This window comes from Melospiza melodia, chromosome 1 (assembly GCF_035770615.1).
Source record: "Melospiza melodia melodia isolate bMelMel2 chromosome 1, bMelMel2.pri, whole genome shotgun sequence".
In the NCBI taxonomy this organism is placed as follows: domain Eukaryota; kingdom Metazoa; phylum Chordata; class Aves; order Passeriformes; family Passerellidae; genus Melospiza; species Melospiza melodia.
Window position 1 is genome coordinate 113,558,655 of NC_086194.1, and position 20,810 is coordinate 113,579,464.

At 40.3% G+C, this 20,810-nt stretch overlaps 1 protein-coding gene across 1 annotated transcript; it reads right to left on the minus strand.

The window, feature by feature from the left end:
• Nucleotides 1-11,891: 11,891 nt before the first annotated feature.
• BLOC1S4 (biogenesis of lysosomal organelles complex 1 subunit 4) lies at nucleotides 11,892-18,859 on the minus strand. Its single transcript, XM_063164820.1, has 5 exons — nucleotides 18,617-18,859; nucleotides 18,245-18,316; nucleotides 16,939-17,040; nucleotides 16,130-16,264; nucleotides 11,892-12,866 (listed from the first exon to the last, which is right to left on the minus strand). Exons 1-5 carry the CDS (start codon nucleotides 18,827-18,829, stop codon nucleotides 12,768-12,770), a joined length of 621 nt encoding a protein of 206 aa, XP_063020890.1. The 5' UTR covers nucleotides 18,830-18,859; the 3' UTR covers nucleotides 11,892-12,767.
• Nucleotides 18,860-20,810: the final 1,951 nt, after the last annotated feature.

The window sequence follows — 20,810 nt, forward strand, 5'->3', positions numbered from 1 at the left end:
AAGATCCTGGTTAGGGTCAGGAGCTATTTATCCTCCACAGTAACCAAGCAGCTCCAAAACACCATATGTTTTCACATACCATTTTAGCTTAGTAATCACATCTGTCTTCCGATAAGAGTAGGCTGTGAGAAGAAATTCTGCTGACAAATAGATCTGCTGCCACAGTGGGCATAGCCCATGGGGCTCTCATACAGCTAAATGATGTTGAAGTTTTACCCACCTGCTGTACGTGAAGTTGAAACAGAAAAGTGATAAAGCACTCTGAAGTATAACTACATTTGTATGTCTGAAATGAATCACTTCCTGCACTGTTACAACATAACCTGTAGAAGGTATTAGTAAAATAAGATTTTGCAGGTTAAAGAGGAGCTGTGCTGATGGTGTGTTTCTGTGAAAAGCATTGGAGGTGAGTATGTCTCATTTCATCTGTGTAAGCACGCTATGCCACTGTTATCTACACTTTACATCAAAATGCCTCAAGTTAATCTGGCAAATATTAACCACTTTAGCTACAGTGAACATGATACTTTGATTTAACTTCAGAAGTGCTGCATATCTACAAACAGTAATTCAGTTACGTGTTTCCAACTTTCATCTTCTCATCATGACAAAAATCATCTCAGATTAATGCTTCCCGTTTTTTTACAATGCCTTTCAATATTTCAAGGTTCTTCTTGGTTTTGTGCCAAGTCTGCTGGCTCATCAGGATTTAATTATCCTTTGTCCACCTCTGTAGGCTTGGCTCTATGGTGAGTAAAAGAAAACAAAAGATGCAAGGGTTGAGTTTTTTGTTTCTTATGCAAGTAGCAGCAGCAGGTGGGGAAAGGCAACATCCCTTCACCAGCACACCGCTCCTCCTGTGGTGGTTCCACGGGCAGGGCTGAGACACGGGTTGGGGGAGTGTCACTGACAGCTGATGGGGTCACAGAGAAGAGGCATGAGGGCAACTGAGCACCACCCAGAGGAGGAAACCGCAGGGTGTGAGACCGCATTCATTCTCACAGCAGCCTGATATTTGCCTTTGCTGGCAGCAAGGCAGGCAGCAGAAGAGAGAAGGAAGTCAGAGAAGGTGCAGAAGGAAATTTCTTCCCAGTCTCTCTGCTGCAAGTGGCAGTAGTTGGCTGAGGAGGAGGGTGGAGAGCTGGAGTTGGTACTATCAGAGCCCTGTCAGGGAAAAGCTGCTGTTTTACTTGCTTGCAGGAGTGAATAAACCATGGACCAGTCTGAATGAACCAGATCCCTAGTCTCTGAAAATGCTCTGCTAAACTTAAAATACTGGGCTGTACTACTCCTAGGACACACATCAATGCTCAGCAATAGCCAGTGCCACTCTATGGCCGAGACAAGGAGTAAAAGGGATTTTATATTCGTATAGGTGGGAGTCTCTGGTATTTGAAATGTTCATTTATATTCTCGTTCTTGATTGTTATATTTTATACTGTTTATGTTTTAGATTTTTATAATATTCAGCTGAATTATAAAGCAACATTCCTTCAGGACCTGGACTGCTAGTAGGAAACAGCACCAAGCATTTTCAAAAGTGACCAGATCCACCTGCATACCACGTCCTGTGAAATCACAGCTTAGAAAAACAGGGCTTCTCTGATCTGACAAAAATCCAATGATACCTACAGGGAAAAAAAATTGTGCTTTTTTTTGATCAGAAAACAAGGAAACCAAAGTCAATGCTCCAGCCTGAAATGTAAAAGTATCAGTACAAAGTAAATGCAATGACTCATCAAAGACAGGAAAGCAATGTAAGCTGAGACATACAAAAGCAAAGAGGAAGGAGGGAAAAACAATCAAAGAGATTCTAAAAGATTAAAAGTCTCTTTTTAAAGAGAATTTAAAAATATTAAAATCATAATCATTTATTATTTTAACATCACCTGAAAGTTCCACACTAAAGAATATTACCAGATGGAAATTTAGAGGAGGTATGTACACTAATAATTAAGAATTTAAATAAGCCTTTGAAAATAATAGGAGTGAATAAATAAAACCCACTGCTAGTGATAATTTGCAAGCTGTAAGCCATTAATTTCCTTTTACCATACTCAGACAGTATCAAACAAATGTGAATGGTAACAAACAGGGTTTTCTATTTGCTTTATGATGTGTCAAAGCACCTTCAAAACATGATTCCTTTACACAGAGAGAATATTTGAGTGACATTGGTATTACCTAATAGTGGACATAGGAAACTACATTACAGCTACAGAAATGCCCTGCGCAGCCAGAGTTCAGTATTCTGCCTCCTGTGGCCACATCTACTAATTTTTTTCTGGAAAAGGAGCAAAAAAAGGTACAATGTGGACTGACTAATTTTTAATTGTTTCATCTTCTGTTAAAAGGAAAGCAGAACAGAAACAGCTGGCTAAGAAAAGTAACACTTACCTAGTAAAGACTGTTGTAATAAATATTCTTTCTGGAAATAGGCTGTAGAGCACATGAGAAGGAAAAATGGAATTTGAAAGGAAGTGCATGAATCATTACAATCAGGAAGTTGGTGATAACTCATCTGCAGTAGAGCAATTTCATCTGCATCCTGAAAATCTGTGGCTAAAATTCTGGTGTCAAACTGACTGGGCCGTTCAGATGACAAAACATTCCTCATTTTATTCTATCTCCCCTTTTCTCCTAATAAAGCAAATCCATTTCACCTGCCCACATCAGCCACTTCTCTTTACCTTGATGTGACTGACCCTAATGCACATAGTCTCTTAACCTCTGCTGGTACCACCTTTGCTTTCCTGCCTCTTCTGGAAGCTTCCTGCACCTCTTTTTCTTTCTTCAGTGCCCCAGCTTGCCCCATGGGCTGCTTGCTTGTGACCAGCCCTGGGTAGCCACAGGCACTCCTGTGGTGCCCCACAGGCTTCCCCAGGGCTGTGGACCTGGCAAGGCCAGTGTTGGAAGTGGCAGTGTGGATTTCTGGGCTCAGCTGGGATTGTGCTGCTGCTGCTGCCTGCTGTCTCATCCAGCTTGGTCTTCACAGCCATGTGCCGACAGCCTTCAATATTCCTCCAGGACCCTCCACCAGCCAGCCATATATGGCTAAATCTGCAGAAATTCAGGATTAAACAGATGTTTTGATGGAGCAACCATATATGGCTAAATCTGCAGAAATTCAGGATTAAACAGATGTCTTTTTGATGGAGCAAGGAGCCCCAGACAGATGCCAAGTTACCTGTTGTCTTCCCAGAGGTCAGCCTGCACACAGCTAAACACCCCCTTCCATCTGGCAAGGGCACCCCTAAGCAGGGCTCCACAGAGCTGTGGGGTTGTGTGCCTGTTGTGAGAGCCCCAGTAGCACCATGGATTTCAGCCTGCACATTTCTTTTCCAGCAGCAGGGCAAGTGAGGCAGTAGCAGCCAGCCAGCTGCTGCCTGTGCAGATCCCCAGCTGCTGGCAGGCAGGTTCAGACACATAAAGGAAGCCTGAGATGAACCTTCCCACATGTGCACACTCTGATGGGTCCAGTTGATACAAATGCCTGTCATCATCGATGTTTTGAGTCATCAGTTCACTCCATCAGTTGGCATGTATCAGGTACAATCAGGTGTCCACGCAGACTGGGACAGACATTGGACCACACTGTCAATGCAGGCCCTGCCAGGGAGGTGTGGATGCATCCCTGTCACAGATATGTTTTATGAAAAATCCTTTCCTTAGGATTTTTTCTCCTGAGAAGCTGAGAGGCCTCAGAAACAAAATGTAAACAATGATTATCTGCTGCTGTGGAATGCAACAGGTGGAGCTGTGATTAGTCCCTGTTGGTTGTTTCTAATTAATGGCCAATCACAGTCCAGCTGTCAGGACTGTCTCAGTCAGTCACAAGCCTTCGTTATCATTTCTTTTCTTTTCTTAGCTAGCCTTCTGATGAAATTCTTTCTTCTATTCTTTTAGTATAGTTTTAATATAATATATATCATAAGATAATAAGTCTTCTGAAACATGGAGTCAGATCCTCATCTCTTCCCTCATCCTAAGACCCCTGTGAACAGCATCACATCCCATCCTGCTTTTAAATAAATACAACACTGAGCAGCTTCTCCACAAGTCAAACCATGCAGACAAAATGTTTGTGAGCAATTCTAAATGTAACAAATCTGTTTTCCCTAGACACCATTAACAAGCAACAATAAGGCCCAACAGTATTTATATGACTATAAAAACATCACACAGGAATAACATCACAAGTAAACTGAAAAATTATGCACAAAGTGGTATCAGGCAACAAGAAAATTGCTGATTTTTTAAATGTAAAAGGGAAATGGGGCAAAAAAATGATGGTAGAATAATTAAGAATATTCTTCCTCTTGCACTTATGCCAGGCTTTACTTCTGGGCTCTATATTGGTATTGCCATTTCACCTGTGAATTAAGCCATGTTGTGTAGCAGATCAAAAAAAGTCAACTTGAACACAGCTGGAGATGTTAATTTTTCTTGCAAGACAATATACTACTTTTTAGTTTGACCATAATGCTCAGTTGCTGAAGAAAATGAAATAAACTGAGCTGGAAAGAGGAAGAGGGCAAAAGCAAGGCTATACCTCTTTCCCAAGCACCATGCTGTTATCAAATGGCCACATCCACAAAACTCTTACACAGAAAATAGCAGACTGTGATTGCAGAATAGTCATTCACTTCAACTTCTTCCTACACACTGTGAGATAAAAGTAGCGCATGATTAATCATCATCATAGAATTACAAAATGGTTTGGGTTGGAAGGGACCTTAAAGATCACCTGGTTCCAATCCCCCTGCCACGGTGGGGTTTGGAACCAACAATGGTCTCAAGGGCTGGGTTCCAAGCAAAGGTTTGGGGAACAAAATGTGTAAATACTGTTGCCCAAAGGAGTGTAGCACAAGCACTGCTGCTCTCTCTCAAGGCCCAGCTAAGATTCTCCAGGATCATCCAAATGTCTGAGAGTGACAGTAACAGAGACCCTACACTGGTCTCACCAGAGCAGGGCAGTGAAATGCCCACTTTGGACTTGGGATGTTCCTCAACATGGCTTGATCTATGGGGGATCTCGCTTTACAAAAGAGCCAGAGTAAACCTCTCAGCATGGTTGCTCTCAACTTGCTCAAAGCGGGAGCCTCCATAGGAAATCCCATTTCCCACCTGTCCAGGTGCTCAGAGTCTTCCCCTCCACCCTAACAGGGAGAAAAGGGGCTCCGTAAGAGGCAGCTCAGTCTCAGGATACAGAGGAGTTGAGGGAAAGAGGGGGAGAATAAGTACCCTGGACAGATTTGACACAAAGAAGGATTTGGGAGCACTGAAAAGAAAGGGAGTTTCTGTAATTTCCTCAAAGCGTTCCTTCTCTCCTCCAAGGCTGCAGTGGGCTGAACAGTATCTGGAGTGTGCTTCATGGGCTCTCTGCTTTAGCACAGTACCCCAGGTTGAATTCAAACACCACTTTATCGGGACCACTGCTCTGTAGCTATGATAAGAAAAGTTAAATGACAGCCCAGGTGAGCACAAATACACAAAGGGGTCACACAACCAGGCCAGTTGCTGACCTCCAGTAGTGGTGTATCCACACAAACACATTGACCAATGCAGCACCTCTATTTTGCCTTCTTGTGCATTGCCCCACAATCTACTACTTTTTATATGTGATCCACATAACTTTTGTTTTAGCAAAACCTCATCCTACTGATTGGAAGTAGCTCCTGCTTAACAGCCACAGATTTAGCTATTACATTAAAATATCCTTGTACATGAACCACATTATGAGTCAGAAAGTAAATTTGAGCAGTTACTCATAAATGAGATCACACAACTCTGATACGTCCTGGAAACCATCAGTTTAAACATTCAGAACAAGACAAGGAAGCACATCTGATACAGGGAAATAAGTAGTGAAGAAACAAGAAAAAGGCAGGCTGTGGTACTGTTTAAACCTCTGATTTGCTTCTGCCTTAAATTACATGGGTAGTCCCAGCTTTCTGATCTCAAATAGGATGCAGCATTAGTGGGAAAGGATCAGAGAAAGGCAGCAAAAACATGGAAGCTTCATACACAAAATAACAGGGCTTTAAGCAATCTGTTCGAGAGGAAAGTGTCCCTGCCCATGGTGAGGGGTGGAACCAGATGATCTTTAAGGTCCCTTCAAATCCAGCCCATTCTGTGATTCTTCAGCCAGTGGAAGAGATCACGGAAAAGGAAATAACAGAGATTACTACAAGAGGATGAGCAACACAGATGGCTCATGACTGTTGATTGTTTCCTCCAATACAAGAATTAGAGGATATTAAAAGAAGCTTGTGGGAACAGGGTTCAAAAATATGAATGTGGGATGCAACAGAGAAGGTTCTTTGGCAAGGATATTTTATTTTTGTGCACACTGCCTCTTGTCCTACCAGTGGGCACTACTGAGAATTGCTTGTCTCCCTCTTCTCCACTCCCTCCCTTCAGGTATTTATACAAATTAATGAGATCACCCCTGAGCCTTCTTCAGGATGAACCATCCCAGTTCTCCAAGACACTCCTCACAGGAGATGTTCCAGTCCCTTAATTGTCTTTGTGGACCTGAACTGAACTTACTCCAGTTAGGAGATCTATGTCTACCCCTCCATCATCTCCTCTCCAGCAGCTTTCTTACCTAACATTTACATCAGGCTTTTCACAATCCCCACAATATCCATATTCAAGCACTATCACATCTGCATTCATCCCAGAGCTTTGGTTCAGTCTTTTTACCCCTGCAGAGTGGTGTTTGCCACCCTGGGGCTATGACTGAGTGTTCAGTGTTCAGGCAGATTTGTAGCTTATTGTTTCATTGCGTTTCATCTTCGCCTAAAACTAGTGCATGGCCAGTAGTGTGGAATGAACACCCAACAGCAGTTGCAGCAAGTCAGCTAAACTCCTGAGCAAGTCCCTGGCTGTATTCAGTCCCAAAAGAATCCATTTTACACTCAGAGGCAGTCCCATAGTGCAAACTAATGAGAGACAGAACGCTATTCAAGATGGGCACTGATATCTCCTATAACCCTGCTTTTGATGACCTCTTTGTTCTTGACTCTGTGTCCTCATAATTTCATCCAACTCACTTAGCAGAATCTTGACTTATCTCACTGGTACATGTAATGAGTTTGCAATGGCACTGCTCATCTACCTTGTTAGCTAACAATATCCTATTTGATTTTCCTCAGGCAAGATTCCTCTGCATTACTGCTTTGTGTTGTCCTTCAACTACGGAAACACAATTAAATTCAGGAGAAGTCAAGCTAATAAATCCAGAAAGAAAATACATTTTTTGTTCAATTATACTGTTTAGTGTTTTTCCTCCCAAATATTTTTTTTGCTTAATAAAACACTGGATTTTAGATGCAACAAGCACACTTCCACAAAAGTTCCCAGCAACAGCTGACACCAAGAATAAGGGCACTGTGTATCACTAGCAGATGAACCATCACATTTTAGTTGATAAATATTGCTGGAAGCAGGCATCTGAGCAGGACACACAGACATCTCTGAAATGACAACAAGAAGGTTATTCCCAATACCTTACTTCTTTCCTATTCTTCTTTCCCTCTGTGTTTCTATACAAATTGCAAAGCCATTCCTGTAGAGAAAAGGGCTAATCAAAGACACATGAAGGAAACAGATGTTAATTCCACAGCAGGAATCTCCCCAGCTGTACTCAGGGACACACTTCCAGGGTGAAAGCTTTGCTTGCCTGCTCAGGGGATGGCTGGGAGTAGAGGAGTGTCACCCCTCACCTTTGTGCCAAGACACCAGTGCTGGGGCTGGACTGTTTGGCTTGGCAGGACTGATTTTTAGCCAGAACAGTCCAATGACCTGCCTAGCTACCTGCAAGTCCTACTGCTTTTAAGAAAGAGGCAGTAACCAGAAATAGTAACAGCAGTCTGGTCCAGACACACACAGTAGAATTGATCCACAGTTCTACTACAGTTATAGCGCCTCCCAAAATGATGTACCTGGGAAAAGTGCACACTGGAGGGAGAAAAAAAAGCTCCTAAACTGTGAAAAAATAACAACATCACATATATATGTAATGTCTGCTGTGGATCTCCATTCTTACCTTCCAATTCAGGGATCTTGCCCTTGTCTGCTAATGCTGCTCACAGCTCTGTCACCACAACTTCACACCTTGGCACATGCCCTGGCTCCTCTCATGGCTATGCTATTTTCTGCCTCTTCCATTCCTGCATAAGGCTCTTATTGTTCATTTTTTTCCTTTTTTAGACTTTATTTTTATGAATCAATCAGAACCAGCTTTATTGCCAGTCTGCAGTTCTCAGGTGCTTCTGTCATATTTAGTGCCAGCCCTCAGTTTTAATGTCCTCGGATTAAGGAAATTTCTACTTTTGTTTTTTTCTTAAAGGTTGCTTTGCTTGTCAAGAAACTCCTGACAGTGTCACCTGTAAGGAACAGATGGCAATTAATTTATTTTTAAATAATGTAGGCATTGAGCTATTCTCATGAAACCTTCAGCTTCTGAAACAGTGGGAGATGAGAAATTGAATTGGATACTTATCCTTCTTTTCTCAGTGAGTGCACTTTCCCCCCATGAATTCTTTCCCTGTGTCTTTTCATTCTGAACCCTCTGATGAAATTCTTGCTAACATTCAGTTCATTTTCTTAGGTCTGTCAGCACATTCATGTATCTGTATTTTCAATACACTTTTAAAATATACTATTTAAGATCCCATATAGATGGCACATTGGAATGATTATTAATGCAATTTTAATGTATTTGTATCCCTTTAATAATCCACTAAAGAATGTACAGACAATGAAATATAATTTTGAATCTTCCATGTGGATTTTAGACAGGATATTTTGGTTTCCCTACCATATCCTTTAGTCTGACATAATTCCAAAGGCATTATTTTAATTTTTCCTTTTCACAGTCTGTATCTATAGGTGATTGCATTCTGTCTCCCTGGCATTGCACTGTACTGCCCACGAGCGACACCTTCTGCCCTCCTTTTTTCTATTTTGCTTGTTCCTTATTAAGACATCACGCACCATTTCCATATCCCTTACAGTTTTTCAAAATCATAAAAAATTACTAGCATTGAAAGAGTTTGGGAATAGATAACATCAAGCAAGAAAGTCAAGAACACTCTCCAAATCCCTGAGATCAGCTGGAGTCTGTACTACCATCTTTAGGTTGTACTACCACCCATCGGCTTGAAGTAGAATCAGCAAAAGCAGCTGAGGGACCAAGCCTCTGCTCTGCTGCTGCAGCACAGCCTGCCACAGCAGCTCAGCTCCTGCAGGGATGGGAACCCCAGCAGCTGGAAACTCCTCACCCCTGATGGATTTAGCTGCAGTGGCTGGAAAAATACCAACTCCTGTTATGGTCCTCTGACCACAGCTGTATCTGACAGGGATTCTGGCTTTTCAAGGATTTTCTTGGTAGCTGGTCCAAGACCAATTTCTTTTCTATGAAAAGTGAGGGAGTTTTAAAAAGTAATAGCTTAAAAACCATTTTCCTTTTTTTTCTTCTTTTTTTTTTAATGGGAGCATTATTTACCAATTCCAAATATGAAGTTCTTTCCACAGATAAAGGTGCAAGCTGTCTTCCTTCTCATTCTGCTATGGATCACTCTTCCCAGCTTTACCTTGCTACTTAATTCTTGTGCTGTAAGTAAAACTACTTAACCCTGAAGGTTATTGTCAGCAGAAGTAATGAAATGCCACAGGTTTTTATGTCAATGCAATCCAGTGCATCTTTAAGTAATTTATCTTATTTGATCAGATAAATAATCAAACCTGTTTCTTTTCATTTCAGCCATCTGCATCCTTCTCTAATTTCTTTGGGCTTTACTGCAGTTGCAGCACTGCTTGATTGGAACAAAATCTGCTGGTCCAAAAATAATTAAATATAAATATCAGTCTTTATGTGCTGACTTCAAGCAGAGTTTATCATATAATTAAATATCTATGCAAGACAGATCATGCTCATTTTTGTCCAGGAGCTATGAAAAGTATAGGCCTCTAACCTTCAGTCCAACCTGTGATATAACCTCACTGTGAATATCTTGTGAATGCAGCTTCTGTGACATATTGACATACATTGTACAGCAAACAGATAACTTTTAGAAAGCTGCATTAGTTTCAATTAGCATTAGGCTAATGCTAATTTTAACATGGGCCTAGAATGGACTATGTTCCTAACTATAGGAACATAAAAACTTTTAGCATTACTTTTGCTAGGATTGCTTTAAAACGTTTGCTTAATGACATAGAAAAAAAAGTAAGATGTGTATGTAGATTACTTTGTTGATGTTAAACATTAGCTCGTTTACCCAACCTTTAGCAGCACAGCACAACCACATCTTGCTTTACACCAGTTCTATATGAAGAGCTCTCATGGTAAAAACAGGTGATGTAGCCCCATAGGTACTGGTTTGTATCTTGGAACTCAGGCAAGAGGATAAACATGGTGCAGGAAAACATGCAGGTAGAGCCTTCTGGGGCTGTGAATATTGGCATCAGTGGATTTTGAGATTCAGATTTTGTTTACAGCTGGCAAACCCAGTAAATATTGAACCTAATTCACAATATAGTTATTACTGTTTTTACACTAATCCAAGGTAACAGCAGACAGAATAAAGGAATATTCTGAGTATTTCTTTAGTGAGTGTGAACACCTGAGATGTTTTTTGTGCTATTCCTGCGAGGTGAGGCCATGAATAAGGAGGCAGCCAAGGTGCAAACAAACCAACAGCAGGGTGCATTTTGCCAGTATTATGAGAATGCCTTAATTTCATAACCATGAGCCTAATTTTGTAACAGATGAACAGTGACCTTGCTTTTTTTGTACCCTGTATTTTAAAAGCCACAATTAATTTACTGTTTTTTGCAGCATTTCCTTAACAAATTTCCATGTATTGTCCATTATTTTCAGTAATAAAAATATTTTGGAGAATTTCCAACATAGAGCTATACTAATTATAGGAACTATCTGATTTTTATTGGTGGTGTGCCTTGAAGATACAGCTCTTTTTTTTCCATACAACAGTTCAACAAAAATGCCCACTTCAGGATATATGAATGTTCACTCTTACTAATATGAACAATATTGTGTGAAAAAGTATTCAGCTGTATAAACTTGCTGAAATCTTTATTAATATTTCAAACATCATCTTGTTAAAAGAAACTGCATTTTGGCTCCACACAGCAGAGGACAAAGCTATTTGAGAAGGTGATTCATTTAATTAGAAAGTTGCTCTAAAGAATACTTATTTTTTCATACCTGTGTTAGCATGTTTAAGAGTACTTGACTGCAGCTTTCTGTTGCTACACTAAGTGTGTAATTTTATTAGATCTCACTGAGGAGGGATAAACCTTCAAGCAATATTTATGCATACAATGAAAGGCACCACACCTTTTAGAAATGCAACTGTTGCTCCAGTGGAACATCTGAATAATGAATTATTTATGAAAGCAAGGAGGATGGGAGGGGAGCCCTGCTTCAAAGTCATGTCTGTTTCTTTCTGCATGTTTATGTGATTATTTTCCTATGTTAAAATTCAGGTAAGTTTTACATCAGAACCACTTTTAGAGCCTACTAACTTTTACTTGAAAATCTTTGTTTTAAATTTGAATAAATGTTTCTTCAGATACATTTAAGATGTTTAGAACCCAATCCCTGCTGATCTTTGGAGACAAGATCTATTAACATATAATCTCTGCTCTGCAACTACATACCTGTTTTGTGCGTGCAACATGCAATCTAGAGAAATACTGCTTCTCTAAAGCAATCCTCCCTGACTTGTATTTTGAGTGAGTTACACTGGCAATAGTGCAGCAGAGATAAAACTTGTTCAGAGGAATACATCAATTTATGATTAACACCTGCTAGGTGGGTAAATACCATCCAGTGAAATGCAAGACCACAACAGGGGTTAGCCAGCTATTAGTTTATTGACAATACAAATTGCAATCAGCGTGGGAAGCCTCAGTATCCACACAGAGTTGTGAAGGAAAAGCAATCTGGTCAGGTACCTGACTGAAGTTCAGTCCAGGGTCATACCTCCCCAACTTAGATACTTGTTCCTTTTGACAGCAGGTTTTATACATCTATCTCTCTCTATATATAAATTTATTTCATGTCCACCTGGTTACACATCAAACAATACAATGATGCAATAATTAAAAGTTCGGGTCACTGGGACCTGAGGATCATCAGTGGGGTAGGATGTTTGCTTTATGAACTAGGACTACATCACATGGCTTGAGCCATGTCCTTGATTCCTGGACGACCTTCCAAGTCCTGCCCCTGCAACAGGTAAATCCCAATGTGGTGCATTTCTCTGTACAAACTGCAGGGACCAGGCTTATACCTTGGAATAGATGTGAAACCTAATGCATAGTTTTTCTTTCAACTCAATCAGCACATTATGAAAAAAGACAAATAAACCCTCTGCTTGCAATATAGCTATTTACATGTGCAGCAGCACAGATATTTATGTGTTAAAAAACTTATATACAATAGTATGTTTCCTATTATTTCCATATTAAAAAAAAAGTAATGCAAAAATATTCTTAAATTCCTTCCCCAAAATAATCTGGAAACTTACATGGTGTTTTAGGAAGGCTTTTGAAATAATGTGCACAAAGATTACCTGAAAATATTGCCTGAAGGAAGACAATGAGAATCAGAATGGCAATATGCCATCAATAGTGCTTAGAAAATGCAGTTGTTCTGAGGTTGGCATTCCTTTTGTTCACTTGGCTCTCTCTATTCTGGCTGATTCATATCAATCCCAAAGCAAAAATCATCAATAAGGTGCTTCATTAAGACATGGAAAATAGTCTTCAGTCTTGAAGAGGACTGGAGGTTCATAGAGGGTCTGCTGCTGTCGTGAGGAGGACGATTTCTGCAAATTAGAGAAATTTATTTTTCACCTTTTTCATAAAGCAGTTTAAAACAAAGCCTGCAGAGCTAAAATGCAAAACAAGAAAAGTTTTAAGGCATATTACTTAGTTGGATGAATTCTTAATCATAGCTCAGATGAGCCTGGCATGTTCCCAAAGTTAGTGAAGAAACGCAGCCTTTGACCATTCCAGCACCTCAAAGGACCCAGTCCTGGAACATGTATGATATGCCAGCACTGCCGGAGCCAAACTGCACCATCCAGCTGATGTGAGAGTCATTGTAACCTTCACCCTTTCCAAGCCATACACCTTTACCTTTTCTGCTCCAGCCTTCAAATTCTCCTCAGTCACTTCTTTTGAGTCAGCTCTGGGCCTGGGTTCTCATTTAGTTACTCAAAAAGTCTTCCTATGGAAACACACCTAGCAAATGATTCTTTCAAGAAGGTTGCTGCTCCTGCTGAGCTTCTTCATATGATACAGTGTTAAAAATAATTTGGTAGTGGACTGGAAAAGAGCTGTTACACTGTTTTTCAGGGAAGGTGTACATATTTCTTTTACATATTAACTGTACAATGTTTTGCTGTATCCAATGGCTCATTGAAAGACAAGGACCACTAGTGACTACTGTGTCAGCCTTGCTGCAACACAATGCAGACACAGGGTATGTTTTCAATGCCTGGCATTAAATAGAATGCTTGAAATCAAGATCTCACTCATTAAATGTTCTTTTCAACTAATAAAAATATTTTGATCAACTGTTTCGTAGAGCCCTGTCAGTTTGGAATGAGGAACTTTGTCTTCACCAATAATAAAGTTAGAAGTACACCAAATATCATTGTTTGATAGCATTGGAATTTAGAATGGTGTTAAAGCACCAAAATGAAGATATAAGTAACCAAGCCTACAAAACAAAGTGGAAATTTCTCAATATTCAGTTGAGCTGTATACTTGTACTCCATATGAAGTAAGTACACATTCTCCTGCTATACACAAAATTGCTGATAAATTAAATTATGTCTTTAACTTTACAATACCATTAATTTCTCTAAGCTTGTTTTGTCATTCAAGTTGCAATGAAATTAAAAATATAAACAAAGATCTGATCTATAAACAGTGTATATTATCAGTGTTCTCTGTACCACAAATTTTGCCAAATGTAAAAGCAACCTTCAAAATCACAGTTCTGATTTTTAAAATACTTTCCTACTCTGTACTGTCCTATCACATAACAATCTGCAAGCATGGGAAACTAAGGTCACAGGTACTCTGTAACTCCTGACATAGATTTAAGAGGTGCTGTATTTGCCTCTGTGCAAGAAAGGAGTAATTTCAATCCAGTGAGGAAACTTATAGGCAGGCACAGTACCCACAATTGCCTAAGTACACATTTAGGATCAGTTATTTTTGCAGCTGCTTAGCACACATTTTTACCTTTTGAGAGTCTACATTCTTAGTGATATTAGAAGCCTTATAGTACTGTTCTTTACACTGCCTGGTACTCACAAGGGAGGAACTTTGGGCAAAATCTGAAAGGGAGATTATAAATACACATCTTGAGAAATAAAAAATTCAGCCTTTGTGTAAAGAAACAGATACATTTAAATGGGAAGAGAATGAGGGTAAATTAAAACTAGCAGTAAAATGTGAACTACAGCTACAGTGAAAACCATGACATCAGAATAACCTTCTTTTCCAAACATGTATTTTACCATTGATGTATTGAGCTAGTTAAATACCAGGCAAGTGGAGTAATCTCTACAGGCATCTTCATTCACCTATGCTTGTGTTTACAAGTGGAAGTAGGTATCTTATTATGCAATACCCAGAATCACTTTGGAACAGTAACCTGCCTTTCAGTGAATCAAATAATGCCAGTAAGTTCCAAGTGTTATTTTGCTGCTATCCATAATCAAACTAAGAAACCACTGGAGATGCCAGGTTCACCCTCCTGACACTTTCAAAGGTTTTCTACCTTTTAAATTGTGGAAAAAGTGCTAATTTGACAAAGTGCTCCCATACAACACTAAAAAAGTACTTTCTTTGAACTAGCAAACTTTTCAAGTGAAGACTGTAATTCCTTGGTTAGTAACTGCTTATAGAAAAACATGGAATATACTGTTGAGTATTCTTCAAGGCAACTTGTGCAGGTTTTTTGTTTCTAACTGGCCCATAAAGTGCAACTTTGTGTTGTTGATTTTAGGTTTTGTTTTTTTTTTTTTTAAAGAAATAAACTACAGAACTCCTAAACTTAAACACTAAGGAAAATGAAGAAGTGAGATGAGAAACCAACTTACTTAAAGACTGCACAGTAAACAGCAGTGAAGAACAAGTTCCTTGAATTGAGCCTTAACAAGACAACACAAGTTCTTTTTATATGTAGTTTTCTCTGCTGCCATATATGCTTGGAAGATGTAGGAACAAAAAAACCTCAAAAAGCCACAACCTTCTTCCTCTCCCCTTCTACAAAGCTATTTTTTCATCATTCTTACCAGAACACAGAAAACTGAGTTAGTACAGTATGGATACACTAAAAGATAAAACAATCTGTGAGCTGACAAGATGCAAAAGAGTAGAACTTACAAATGGTGTACTGCCAGGTGATGTCAAGAAGCATCAGGAACTCAGGTGACTTTTTTTTAACCAAAAGATTATTTTAAACCCGAGGCACAATGCCAGTTCAGTGTTAGGTAAGGCATCTCTGAAATATACTACAGAGAGTGTTTCAAGCCTTTTGTAAAAGAACAGTCCACAAGGAAAGATGGAGAAAACTGCATCCTTAGAAAGCTACCAAGGTGGTAACATGATTATCCAACTGTGTGGACTGAATACAAATGTAACCTTTATTTTAAAAATACTGTGCAGATTAGCATTAATTTTCTTTTAGGTAACATTTGTGCAGTGGTGTTATCCATGCAGAAGGATCCTTTAGCAGTGTTGCCTGTACTTGCTTTGCATACCACCAGAGATCAGGGGTGCTTTAGTATAAAGGCTTGTGCATTATGTGCCTGTTTGTGTCCTTCACATTCATTTCTTTGTGTGCTCAGCCTTGTTTTGCAATGCTACACAAATCAAGAAATTAAATTTTTAAGTTTGGTTGTTTCAATTTTTTTTAAAGAAGCCTGAGAACTCTGTATAAACTTTAATAAAGTATATTAAAATGTACAGCTACATTCATATACATGTGCAACAAACATTATTATTTTAATCATCTGCTCTAGTAAGGACAGCAACTAAGCTGGTCACATGGCAGCAAAACTTTACTTACATTAAGGAAGGATGGCATGCTGATTGTGTGCAAGAGCTTCTTGAAGGTGCTGGGAAAAGCTCCAAGGTCTGTTTCTGCCTTTGTGACCCGTTCTTCCAGTCCAGCTACACTATTCCCAATCATTTTCACAAAAGCCTGGTGTAAAAAAAAAACCAAAATAAATATGACACTTTCCCTAACAACATAAAACAGAATTACGTATTGCAAAAGAGTGGTGAAAGATCCATTGCTTAAATGAGTCGTCAAAAACTTCATGCTCAATTTCCCTTCTGCCTGTAAGTCCATTTTAATGCTAGAAATTACTTGAGATACTTAAAAGGCTGAAAACCAGGTTAAATCTAATAAAATAATCTTCCTTTTCCAATTTATCTTTCAAATAACTAATTTGGATTTTTCAGAATCTAGGCTTCTACCTGCCTTTCTACTATCAAAAGAAAAACCAAGGATCTAAAACACAGTCTTGAAATTTTATTAGGGATCAAGAGTTCTCTCATTCTATTTGTTTCTGAAACTTTGAAAGCTAACACAAAAAATTGCCTTGCTTCAAACAGTCAACGAACAGTTTTATTTTTTTTTAAATACGTTACAAAAAGATCTAAAACACATCTGGAATTCCCACAGTCCCCAGAAATTCTTCATAAATGTAGTCCTCTTTATTAACCCTGAAGTACTGAACCCACCATAGACATGGAGAGCACAACTCACCTGAGCTCACTCTACATGTGTGCACATACACACACAAATATGCAGACATTGATTTTTCCTTCGGTTAGGAAACAAAATGCATCTAGAAGACAGCAAATACATACCTCTAGTTTGTCAATCTTCCTATATATCTGCCTCATTTCTGTAGCTTTTGTGTAAATTTCAGGTATACTTTCATTGACAACTTGAGAGGAATCACTTCTAATCTAAAGAATACAAAGAAATAATACAAAAATCAATGAATGAAACAAAATATTTAGTAGATTTTATTCTGGAAACTAGAACTGTACTCCAATCAACAGCCTACAATTTAGAGTTTAAAAATACTGGAATAAATTAGTATAAAAACACTAGATTAAATTCAATACACTATAGAGCATTAAAATCAGTACACTACACAACTTTTTGTATAGTTTCTTTTTCAAATGCTGAACAAAATGTATTTTGCAGAGACTAATATTTAGCTTTATACTTATATTAAAAGTAGGCTAACACAATCTCTTCTGAAGTGAGATGGAACATTTTCTAAGACACACTAAAGAAAGAAACATACTAAGCTAAAATTTTGTCTTAAGTTTTACCACCTGTACCTTTCCTCGGGTTTGTTACAAAAGTGAGGCTACAAAAATTTTAGCTTACTGGTATTAAAAAAACCTCAAATCTACCAAAGAATTGTGCAGGAAAACCATATGTGCTACACTTTAAAAGGCAGCCTACCTACCAGTGCCAGCTTACAGGAACTTTCCATTCAGTTCACCCATCTAACCCCATGAGAAAAGTGAAAACAAAGCTGCCTTTCTGAAAGGAGGGTCCCCTAAAGACAAATCTAGCTTTGGAGGCTTGGCAACTTGGATTAGATACTTTCAATATAAACCCAACAAAGGATGTCTTTGTGTATTTCCAAGAATAAGCAGAATATCATACTGCTCTTTTAAACAAGAATACCAATACAATTACACAAATATCCAGTTAGAAAAAATTTCTTCACTGAAAGAGTAGTCAAGCATTTAAGCCTGACAAGGGAAGTGGTGAAGGTACTTAGGCTGCCCAGGGAAGTGGTGAAGGTATTTAAAAGATGTGGCAGTTTGGGACATGGTTTAGGGGGGAATATGGCAGTGCTGGGTTAATGGTTGGATTTGATGATTTTAGAGGTCTTTTCCCTACTAAGTTCTATATGATTCTATGATTATATAGCTATATGGAGACATTTTGCTCTGACATGAAAGCTTGGTAGTTTTCACCCATGGGTTACCTGATTACCAAAATAAGTCATCTGATTATCAAATGTGTTTTCATTCTGGAACATGCATAGACTAAAGGCTTTTTTCTCTCTGTGTCTTACTTACAAACACCAATTCAACTGTGCTTAATCTGACTTTGAAAACACAACCACATCCAACTTATACGTACCATATCCAGCATTCCTACGAATTCATCCACCCTTGTCAGTAAGTCTTCTAGACTCTTGTCTAAGCTTTCTATCTGCAAAACAGAGGTCACTTAAAGCGCTTGAAAACATACACAGACACACATTCACGAAACCCTGGCCAGCCTCACAAACAAGACCACATCGGTCAGACTACAGCGAGTCCCACAGGAATCCCACAGGCTTTTCCCTCTCCCGGCTTCGTTCAGCGCAAGGGACGCGACCCCCGCTAGGTCTTGTGCTGCACAGCCCCAGCCCAGGAGCGTGTCCAGCTCCAGAGGGCTGCGCTCCCATTGAGGGCAGCCCTTCCCTGAGCCGGGAGCTGTGCGGGAGCCCCCGGCCCGGCCCTCGCCCACCTGCTCGCTGAAGAGGCTGCGGTCGGCGAGCAGGTACGCGGAGTAGGCGGCGGCGGTGGCGCTGAGCGACGCCTCCGAGGCATCTTCGTCCTCCGCCTCCCCGAGGCCGGAGGCCCTGCTTTGGCTCTGGGACACGTTCCCGCTGTCCGCGCCGGGGCAGGTGTCCGGCAGCTCAGCTCCAGCCCGCACACCCGCGCCGGCAGCCGCCGCCATCCCACGTCCCGCTCCCACCGCGATGCACCGCCCCTCACATGACCGGGCGGGCCGGCGCAGCCGCGCTGCCGGCAGGCGGGGCGGGAGCGGCCCGACCCCCGCGCCCCGGCGCTGCGTACGGAGCATACGTACATACGGAGCGCACTTGTGGCCGGTGCCCGGGCTGGGAATCGCGCTTGGGTGGAGGAAACTCAGGCTCCGCCGCCTCTGAGCCGCCCCTGCCAGGCGCTGGGACAAGAGCGGGGCTCCGTCTGCAGGAGCGTTTGTGGAGGATGTGGCCTTTAGCGTGCCGCTGCTCCCTCAGCCCTCCCTCAGAGCCCCCTTCGGCAGTTCAGTCCCACACCCGAGGGGGCCCCGGCCCGCGAAACCCGAGCGGCTCAGCCGCGCTTCCAGGCAGATTCCTCCCGTTAGGGCCTGAGTTGGGAAGGGAGCTCACTGAGAGTGTACAACATAGCGCCGCTTGCGGCTACGGGGCACTCAAAATAGAAGCTGGCTTGTGTGTGTGTGCTTGTTTATTTTCCCCACGACGATGCTGCACAAAATATTTGCAAGCCTTAAAAGTTGTTTTCTTAGATCCAAGTTACTTTTTGGATCCAGGGTTGACACATCAACAGCTGGCTGTTCTGTTTGTAATTTGTACATGTGTGTGAAACAATTTATGCTTCATCCCTCCTGCGATGGATGGGGTGGAAAGCTCGGATAGATGGTACTGGAACGCTTTCTGTGGACAGTGAGAGCCAGCAGGCTCCGGGCAAAGGGGTGCAGAGTGGCCATCAGAGGGATCCTGGCCTCTTTCCATGGGGCCAGAATTACCCCTCAAAGCCCAGAGGTCTGCAGCTGGCCATGCTGTGAGGAGGGTAGGAAGCTATTTAGTTCCCATGGAATTTGGAATAACAGGAACCTTTAGGAAAATCAGCACCGAGAAAAGATACTGCACTAAAATAGTTGCATAGTTGAAGAGCCACCCAAACTGGATACCTTGTTTTCATAGAGAAGGGAGATACTTCCACATAAAATGCTTGAGGCACAGGGAGAAAATACAGAGTACAAGTAAGACAGCGAACATTTTATTGCAGACAAGGTCACATTTTCATCAGTTAACTAAGGTAAAATGAGTAACTTCAGCCAGACAAATCCACTTATTCATAAAAGTAGTCTTATTTAAAGTGTAACAAATTTTTCCAGATAAGATGGTCTGATTGACTGAAGCATATCCAGCTATTCATTTGTTTGACTGCACCAATAATCAGATTTATTTTTTTTAATGAAAACCTTTGGTAAAGTACAAACACAGTTTTGAGACGAACAGGATCAATGTTCTATTCTTACTGTGCTGGGAAAAATAAGTACAGCTCTATAGCTGCTTTGATACCTAGAAAGTTTTAATTAGAGTAAGTGAAAGACTTTTAAAATAAACTCTTAAAGCAAATCTAAAAGAAATAAACTAAGTTCAATGTCCCAAAGATATTTAACCATGAGCAGAAGACTGCTTGTTCCACAGGTATTCTAAATTAGCGACAATTAATTAGTCCACACATCCTTTTTTCCAGCCATTACAGATTCCAAAACGGAATGTAATTTTTCCAAACCAAGACTCCTGAATTTTCATATTCATAAAATATTTAAGAAATGTCTATTCCACCATATAAAAAAAGCTTTCATGTACTACAAAGTTAAAAACAAAGAGCAAATGACACAAGCTAAAAGTAGAAAAATACATTTTAAAACATTTATATTTTGTTCCTTACACTGATCAAGATATAACAAAATATTTTAGATTAGACCACTTTCATAAAACTCATGGTGTTTCCAGAAGCAGACAGGTACTGACTCAACAGTCACTGGTCACTCACTAGCCACCTGGCCACCCAGCAAAGATGTCTGACTTTCACATATATCCAGTATATTTTAACCTTCTCGAAGTCCTGTGTAGACATTAAGCTTTATTACTGGAGGAGTCCAAAAATAACAGAACTATTCT